Here is a 9012-nt window from a genome sequence, read left to right on the forward strand (position 1 = left end):
AATAACTTTCTTTCACGGGGTGTGAATAAAAAGGGGATAGAGTTACTTGGAAAGGTGTTTTCCAAGGATATAAGTATTATTGAGTATGTAAGGTATATAGAGATCTTGAGGTAAGATATTGTAATTACAACTCATAATATTTAGTGGAAAATCTCTTGGGGTGCAAGAGTACTGGACGTAGCCCTCGATGGACAAGAAGGTGAACCAATATAAAACATCTGTATACTCTCTTCTCCCTTACCTCTTTGATTTATTCTTGTTTATTTTCTGCAATATTATCCGCTGCACTTTAACTTTTCATTTTGCAGAAAAAATGGTCATAATTTCTAGTCAACTAATTCACCCCCCCTATCTTAGTTGCAATCTCAGTCATACAAAATATATTATCACTCGAAAAAGAAGTATGTATATATGTTAGAAATAATGTAATTTCAGCATTAATAACAGAAAATGAGGTGACTTCCACCGGTAGAAGTTTAGTAGCAATTTGGGAATAACAGAAAATGAGGAAGCTTCCACTAGTAGAAGTTTGGGTTATTTCAGTCTGTTAGTTTGTATACTTTTCTAGCATAGAAAGTTATTTAGAATTAGTTGGAATTTGGAAGCTTTAAGTAGCACTTAGCATTTCAAAGATGTATGTTGTTGTAATTGATACTTAATACATTTTCAATACAACTTAGTTCATTTTTTCTTCATTATTCTTGATAATACACATTTCTCTCAAATATAACTTCTTTTCATTTTTCATTTGTTTTCTACTACTGCACTTAGTGTGCATATTGTTTCTCTTTTGCTAGCTGCTTGGTGCATTGTGTATGCATGGGAGAATGGTCTTGGTTTAACAGTGGTATCAAGAGCAAAGTTGAAGCAAGATTCTTGGTGGATCTTGGGCTGTGATTTGAAATGGGAAGAGAAGAACATATAGTGAGACAACACCGAAGGAAGATTACAAGATCTTAGATCGATCTATCATGACAAATGGTAATGGGTTTGTAATGACGTTACCAATTCTTGATACCAAGAATTATGATAGATGGAGAACTATCTTTGGATTCCAAGAAGTACTTGAGATAGTTCAGAATGGATACCAAGAAGTTAGGGAGAATGAAAATGAGGCTCAAAGGACAAGTTATAGAGAATCCAAGAAGAAGGATTGCAAAGCTTTGTTCTTAATCCATCAATTTTTTGATGAAGCCAACTTTGAGAGAATTGTTGGTGCCAAGACAACAAAGGAAGCTTCGGATAGCTTGGAGAAAAGCTATGAAGGGGCTGCAAAAATGAAGAAAGTGAAACTTCAAACAATGAGGAGAAAGTATGAACTCCTTCAAATGAAGGAGAATGAGACAATAGCATATTACTTCATCAAGATTCTCACACTCATCAACCAAATGAAATCATGTGGAGAAGAGGTGAAAAGGCAATCTATTATGGAGAAGATACTTAAGACTCTAACTCATAAATATGACCACATTATTGTTGCAATAGAGGAGTCCAAGAATCTTGAAGCTTACAATATTGAAGAGTTGCAAAGCTCTCTTGAAGCTCATGAACAAAGGCTAAAAGAGAGAGGCATAGAGAAGAATGATGATCATGCACTCCAAGCACAATCTTTCAAGAAGCCTTCTGGACAGTGGAATAAGAATAATAAGAAGGAGAAGTGGAACAAATTTGAGCAAGGTTCCCCATCTCAAAGACCAAACAGCACAAACAACTTTGAGCATGATCAAAGAAAAGACTCAAGGAATAGAAGGATATTTGACAAGAAGAGAGTTCAGTGCTATAATTTCAGAGAATATGGACATTATGCAGCATAATGCAAGTGAAAGGAGGTGTTAGGCAGAAAAGATGAAACAGCCAGATTGGCACATGATGATGATCATTACATACTAATGGCAACTATAAAAAACAACCAACAAGTTGTTGATTTTTGGTATCTTGACACTGGTTGTTCAAATCATATGATAGGAAGTAAGGATTGGTTCACAACACTTGATGAATCAGCAAGGAACAAGATTAAGTTTGTTGACCATAGTGTAGTCACTGCAAAAGGAATTGGCAAGGTGATGATCCAAAGAAGAGATGGGAAGAAAGCCTACATCTCAAATGTCCTATATGTACCTAAGATGAAGAATAATCTGCTCAGTCTTGGACAACTGCTAGAAAAGGGATATACCATGAAGATGAAGGATGGTATGTTGAAGGTGTTTGACAAAAACAAACACAAAATCTTGAAGGCTCCACTTTCAGCCAACAAAACCTTCAAGATTAGCATACAGATCAGTGACCAAAAGTACATTCAATCAACAATTATGAAGGAAAATTAGAACCGTAAAAGTTCTAATGAAGGTCGGGAAACCCTATTGCAATTTGAAGAAGCTGATGAAAGTGGCATTGGTGAGACTATAGCATCTAATCCAGTTGTTGTGCCTTGTATAATGGTGAATCCTCCAGCAACTCAGAGACTCAGACAACCACCTTCAAGACTAAGTGACTATGAGGTGTTCTCTAACTCAACAATCAATGTAGATGGTGATTTTGTGCATATAACATTGCTTGCTGAGATGGAATCAGTAGATGTGGAAGATGCTTTGAAACAACCACATTGGATTGAAGCTATGGAGGAAGAACTGAAATCCATAGAAAAGAACAACAATTGGAGTCTAACTCAACTGACAAGGGAAAAGAAAGCCATAGCTGTGAAATGTGTATACAAGACCAGATTGAAACTAGATGGTGAGGTCTTTAAGTATAAAGCTATTTGGATGGAGACTTTACTATCAGAATTAAAGATAAAGCAAGAGAATGGGACTTTGTTGATGGTGGACAACACATCAACAATCCATTTGGCACTAAATTCATTCTCTCATGAAAGAAGTAAACACATAGAGACTATATTTCACTATATTAGAGATCAAGTGAGTAAAGGAAAAGTAAAGCTGGAATTTTGCAATTCTGAAAATCAAGTGGCTAATGTTTTCACAAAACCTTTGAAGAACGAAAGGTTTGATAGGCTGAGAATAAAGATAGGTATAAGAAATGGGTTATGAATGCTGAATTAAGGAGGAGCGTTAGAAATAATGTAATTTTAGCATTAATAACAGAAAATGGGGAGACTTTCACTAGTAGAAGTTTAGTAGGAATTTGGGAATAACATAAAATGAGGAAACTTCTGCCAGTAGAAGTTTGAGTTATTTCAGTCTGTTAGTTTATATATTTTCCTAGCATAGAAAGTTAGTTAGAGTTAGTTGGAATTTGGAAGCTTTAAATAACACTTAGCATTTCAAAGATGTATGTAGTTGTAATTGATACTCAATACATTTCCTATACAGTTTAGTTAATTCTTCTTCATTATTCTTGAAGATACACATTTCTCTCAAACATAACTTTTTTTCATTTTTTCCCTATGTTTCTTGCTACTGTATTTAGTGTGCGTATTGTTTCTCTTTTTGCTAGTTGCTTGGTGCATTGTGTATGCATAGAAAAGTGATCTTGGTTTAATAATGTATACTATTCCAAAGTTTTGTTACAAAAATTTTATTTTTATTAATTTGACTTCTATTTTCATAACACTTAAATTACAACATTTAAAAAACAAATCAATATTTTTATTCCACAAATTTTAGAGTCTCATTTATAAATCAAATCAATTTCTAAAAAATAAAAAATTGGAAGATCCTCTTTATCTTTTCTACCGTTCTCAATTTAACATTGTATATAGAGTTTTAGATTAGGGGAAGTATAAGTCTTACAAATATATGGTATGAATGCTTCTTCCCCTTCCTTCCTTGCCTTTTGCTTTCTCTAACCTGTTCAAATACTCTACAAATTGAAAGTCCATATTTAATTTTAAGATTTAACAATTGTTTAAATCGAACTTGTGAGAGCATTTCAGCTTAACATATTACCACAAAAATATTTAGTTAAGATTGTTTCATTTAGGCTTGAATCAAATTATAAATGGGACACTTAAAAAGGTGCCACAGGATGGTTATATTCTTGAAGAGGCCCATGAAATGACATTAGCAACTGTTTCCTATTTCTCTTTCCTTTTCCTTCCTGGGCTTTGAAAACTAACCAGATTAGTTTAACAGTGGGTGTTTAGGCCCATACCTAAGCCCACTACTATTCACAGTAAGATGGTACTCTTTCTCTCTCTTTTATTTTAATGATTGTAATAAATAAATAAATAAACCTTTGATTAAAAGGCTGAAATGTCACTGAAAGAGAAGATGAAGGGAGATCTTTGCTAATTTCCTATTTCTTTTCTCATAAATTCTTATTAAAAAAATAGTAAATGTCATCCTAGCAAATAAATTTTGGTTTGAATCTGGTGTTGGAACTATGGAAAAAAACTTGTGTGAAGAAGTAATAAAATATAGACACCACATTAAAAACTTATTTTTAATCCTAAATGATAAAACATAAATATATTTATCTCCAAATATGATGGATTAAATTTCCACACTAGTTTTCGCTGCCATGTATGAGCATCTGCATTCACTACTGGACTCTCTACCGACTATGACTACACCATAGTACCTTACATAGTCAGAGTGATTCAACCATTAGTGAAGCTTGTAAATTAGGAGATTGTGCTGTTGAGCGCTTTAATCAAGTCCAGGTTATAAGTGATGCTTCACTTGGTTAGCTTTTACATTATTAATTTAGAGGTAGCAGCATAAACTCCTCAATTACAACCAGAGAGCCAAAAGTAACAAAACAATAGTACTCATCTGATCCTATCTGGTTCTGTAGTGCCCTAGTTTCTTGGTAATTAGCTTTTAGCTCTCTATCACTAAAGGACTAATCAATTCTTTAATGTGTTTTGTATCTGTTTCTACCTGGGACTGATTCCATCATGGTATATACCAACCATAATTAGAAGAGCCTACAAAGAAGTATGTAAGTTAACACCTAGGAGACTTCTTTTTTGGTGCAACACTTGGAAACCTTTTAATAAGCATAAAAAAGTTGGAAGAAAAAAACACTGGGTCATTCACAATTGAAGTGGAAAAAAGTAATCATACACATACAAAATCCTAACCCAGCCCCATGCTGTGTGTATATACAAAGAAAGCTAGGTTTATGGCTTTGAACAGGTGGGGAATTTCTAATGCAATATGTCAAAATCTTCAGCTCCTTCACTCATTCATACCAGCTCATTCAGCAGCTGAAACAGCTATAGTCTATCTCAAACACAGTTTCAATCTTCATCCATGGGAGGAGCTATAAGCTAAGTCTGATGTGTTGCACTTCTCGCTTATCCTCGGTTAAAGATGAAGACTGGTTTTCTCTATCTGCAATGCACCTTTTATATGGCACAAACCCTTTTGCACCCGTTTCAGGTCTCACTCTCACCCTTAGCTTCGAGAATGCTGATGTTTCACTTGGTGTACTGTGGCCAAGAAGTTCCAAAATTTCATCCTCCTTGCTAAAGCAATGCACAATTGTTGGTTTGTATGTCTTAGTTGTTGGAGAAGATGATCTGCATGTATCTGATACCATTAGAGTCATCCCAAAAAGTTTGAGAGTCCGGCCAGAAGATTCTTCTGCTGTCTCTTCTTTGGTAGAAACACTTCCTTCGGGGAAAAGCCCGACTTTCTATTCATGCAAATCAAACAGAAGAATACAAAATCATATATCATTTTCTCAAGCTATTCTGGTAAGTAAGTCAATATAATTAAATCGATTAGGAAGTAGTACCATAAGAGGTTTCTCATCAGGAGCTGAATAAGCATTTAGTCCAGGTTCCTCAAATGGTGTTTTGGGTTCAGAAAGTGAAAATGCAGTCTTATGGACACCACCAATGGATGACATTGGGGATAAGCTTCCATTTGGTGTATCTGAATCAGACAAACCAAGGCTGCTGTCTGAACCAAGTGCAGATAATACCGATTTCGGAGTTTGGTTTTCTTGATCAAAATCTGATGACTTTAGAGAAGTAGACCTCATTGGCTGCTCTAGGATGGAAGTTTCTTTATTAGGGGTCATTACTAGCTTACGAGGGTAAGGATGTGTTGGCTTTCGTTTCGGTCTAGGAGGAGGGATTTCAACAGACTCCACTGAGTTTGCAATGTTCGCACTAGAGTCATGGAGAACCTGTTATGAAGATAAAGGAGTTAAGAGTGACTTCAAGCTCAGATTTATGAATTCTTTCAATCTTAAATAACTTCAGAAGTTATCACTCTGGATATCATAGGGTCATCAAAATCTTAAATAGCTTGAACTATTGCCTCCATTTATAGAAGATATATGGTAAAATAATGGTTATAGGGTAGAGATGTAAACCTTATAAAAAAACTTCTGAGCATGACTTCGAATCTGAACAGCAGTCTTTGTGCCAACATGTTCTGTAGTGAAAATCAGGATCACAAAACTTAGAGCAAGCACAATTATATTCCTCGCTACTAATATTTTTGAAGCTATATGGAAGTTCTAAATTAACTAATGATACCTTCAATGCGTCGCCAGGCCCGACCATGAAGCTTTAAAGCTTCAAGGAACTTCTTATGTTCTTCATTGGTCCATCTCTCTCGCTGCTTTGTGATAGTATATGGTTTCCTTACCTATTGACGTAGAAAAGAGAAATGATTAAAACAAAGAAGGCACCATGAAAAATAATCTTTTTATAGAAATATGCCAACTCCACAAATACTTGAGAATCCGGGTAGAAACCTTTGGAGCATAGTCATTTTCACAGGGAAACTGATCATTTAGCTGAAAGAGTGCAACAGAATGCAGTCCAGAACTCATGGACACTTCATCTCCTTGAGGAGGACCACTCTGTGATCCGGTAACACCACTTTGATCCTACATCCATGTAGGAAAAATCGATCAATGACCATAATTTCTAAGTTCAAGTAATCCATGAGATTTATTTAATAAAAAAATTCCTAAAGTGCTCTTAATAAATTGTTTCTTGAAGTAAAACATTCAAAACTTAATTTTCCAGGAGTTAAAATTAAAACCATATCAGAATCTACACATCTTGTTCCCTCTTTTCCTTTTCCTTTTTTCAATATTGGAATCTATGACTATGCATCGTTAGCATTTTACAGAGGTAAACCAAATCATAATTACCTTTCTCTTTTTTTTTTTCAAAGTAGCACTAAACATAAGCATAAAAAGGGTAAATTTCATTGAAAACTAAATTACTACATCTGAATAAATTTATTCCTTAATAAGTGTTCCAGTTAGCATTTTCCTTAAACAAATCCCACCCACCCGTTAGAATATTTAGCGGAAATCATAGCAAACCCATAACAAATAAAATCAACACATTAATCAACAATCTCAAGCATCCAATAATCTATAGCAATAACAAAATAGAAGAAACTCTTATATTACATACCTGAATCACCATAGCAGCAGAAACCATTGACCAACTTTCATCAAACTTTACCGTTGATATTTCTTAGCCACAGATCACAACACCATATAGAAAAAAAAACTACTTTCTTTCACCAAATACCCAAAGAAAAATACGATAATACAGATACAAATCATAAATTTCCCAGCATAGAACCAACAAATTGTTTAAAAAAATAGACCCTAATGTTCTTGATCCAAAACATGATTTTATCACCCCAAACACAGCCTTAACTCTTCACCTCTTCAAACACGAACAGCTAGAAGCAGCAAGAAAGAGAAAGTTCAAAGCTTGATATTGTAGAAGTGAAGAGAAGAAGAAAGAAAGATAGAGAGGTCAGAAGTGAAATTTGTGAGGAGTGCTATGTGATTTTGAGGGGAAAAAAGAAGAAGCGAGGACGGTGTGACACGTCAGATTTTAATTTCTATTTTTTTTGTCGAGAAGATAAAAATGAAAATACAAAAGTGTTCTTTGTTAATTGTTATTTCTCCGACAACGAAATCTCGTGAATTCGGAGTAATTTTGTGGCTAATAATAACGAAGGTTGTAGTGGACACGTGGCGTATGGTTGTCGTGGTTTGTTGTTTCGTTTTTTGACAAGAGAAAATTTCGCTGCGATATTTAATTCGGTGGTTGAAAAAGCACACCCAGGAGTTTCGTGGATAATTTCGAACATGTCACTCACTCGCGAGTGCTAGTGAAAGCACACGCTACTCGCGGGTTGTGAAAGCCACGCGTTCCCTTATTAGTGTTTGAATGTACTATTAAGTTGTGGCCCATGTTTTTCCCAATTGGTAAATAGATAATTGTAATTATTTATTAGTGTATGGGTGCCCTCTGCAATTATTCTGCTTTCCCTTTTAAAAATAAATTTATAAATAAAGTTGAAATATACTTTTTGTTCATATATTTAGGAATTGTTTTGATTTTGGTCATTTTGTTTTTCTTACAGTATTTATCATCTCCATTAATTTGTTATTAATTTTTGTCACTATCATTAATTTTGATGGAAAATGTTATGGAATGAAATAAGTATTTGAAAAGGCTTACAACTTATTTTGTGTTTTATTTTTAAATATTTGGTCTCAACAATAGTATTCTCTATTCAAATCAAGGATAATAAAAAAAAAATCAAATCAACTCAAATGTAAGGATAAAATACTTAGATATCTATATTTTGAATGATAAAATTTTGCTTGAGCAATAAATATCCAAAGTATTATGAAGTTAACTCTCTTATTAAGAATTTTTTTAGTATGTCCCTTAAAGAAAAAACATTAATATTTAAAGTATTTGTACTTTGTTGTTTGAACTTCATGTTTCCTTTTATTAGATACAATCTTGTTAGAGCTGATTACTACAAACACCAAAACTCTCCTAACTAAACAATTATGTTATCGGATTGGCAGTATAAACTATTTTATAACTTCTAAAAATATATATTTTATAAATAAAACAAGAAAGTGATTTTTCTATATATAAACAAAGAAAGTGAATTAAGATTTAAGAAGGTCCACATGAACACAACCTGGCCCACAAAACAAACAGAAATAGTGTGCCAAAAAAATAAACTGGGAATTGAGAGCCACATATGTGACTGAGAGTGAGGAAATGAAACGAACATGGATAAGTGTAGGACAAGA

The 9012-nt window shown here is 34.0% G+C and overlaps 2 protein-coding genes across 3 annotated transcripts; one reads left to right on the top strand and one right to left on the bottom strand.

Moving 5' to 3' along the window:
* On the top strand, positions 972 to 1814 carry LOC109344555. Its single transcript, XM_019583320.1, has one exon. The coding sequence runs from the start codon at positions 972 to 974 to the stop codon at positions 1812 to 1814; it is 843 nt and encodes a 280-aa protein (XP_019438865.1).
* Positions 4957 to 7713, bottom strand: LOC109345156 (protein REVEILLE 2-like). 2 transcript variants are annotated; one of them, XR_002107395.1, is made up of 7 exons: positions 7352 to 7713; positions 6676 to 6810; positions 6455 to 6566; positions 6289 to 6350; positions 5704 to 6099; positions 5150 to 5601; positions 4957 to 5118 (listed from the first exon to the last, which is right to left on the bottom strand). XR_002107395.1 is itself a non-coding variant. In XM_019583979.1 (6 exons), exons 1-6 carry the CDS (start codon positions 7376 to 7378, stop codon positions 5227 to 5229), a joined length of 1107 nt encoding a protein of 368 aa, XP_019439524.1. In that variant the 5' UTR covers positions 7379 to 7713; the 3' UTR covers positions 4957 to 5226. The 2 variants fall into 2 exon arrangements, 1 of the variants encoding a protein (XP_019439524.1); XM_019583979.1 differs by having other exon boundaries at positions 4957 to 5601.

This window comes from Lupinus angustifolius, chromosome LG04 (assembly GCF_001865875.1).
Source record: "Lupinus angustifolius cultivar Tanjil chromosome LG04, LupAngTanjil_v1.0, whole genome shotgun sequence".
Lineage (NCBI taxonomy): Eukaryota > Viridiplantae > Streptophyta > Magnoliopsida > Fabales > Fabaceae > Lupinus > Lupinus angustifolius.

Bases quoted from the DNA above. Each gene is read 5' to 3' on its own strand.
- LOC109345156 (XM_019583979.1), bottom strand. From the start codon at position 7,378: ATGGTTTCTGCTGCTATGGTGATTCAG. The intron at 6,351-6,454 runs GTATCATTAGTT...TTTTCACTACAG, and splicing joins GGCCTGGCGACGCATTGAAG to AACATGTTGGCACAAAGACT. The intron at 6,100-6,288 runs GTTTACATCTCT...TCTTCATAACAG, and splicing joins CTCAGAAGTTTTTTTATAAG to GTTCTCCATGACTCTAGTGC.
- LOC109344555 (XM_019583320.1), top strand. From the start codon at position 972: ATGACAAATGGTAATGGGTTTGTAATGACGTTACCAATTCTTGATACC.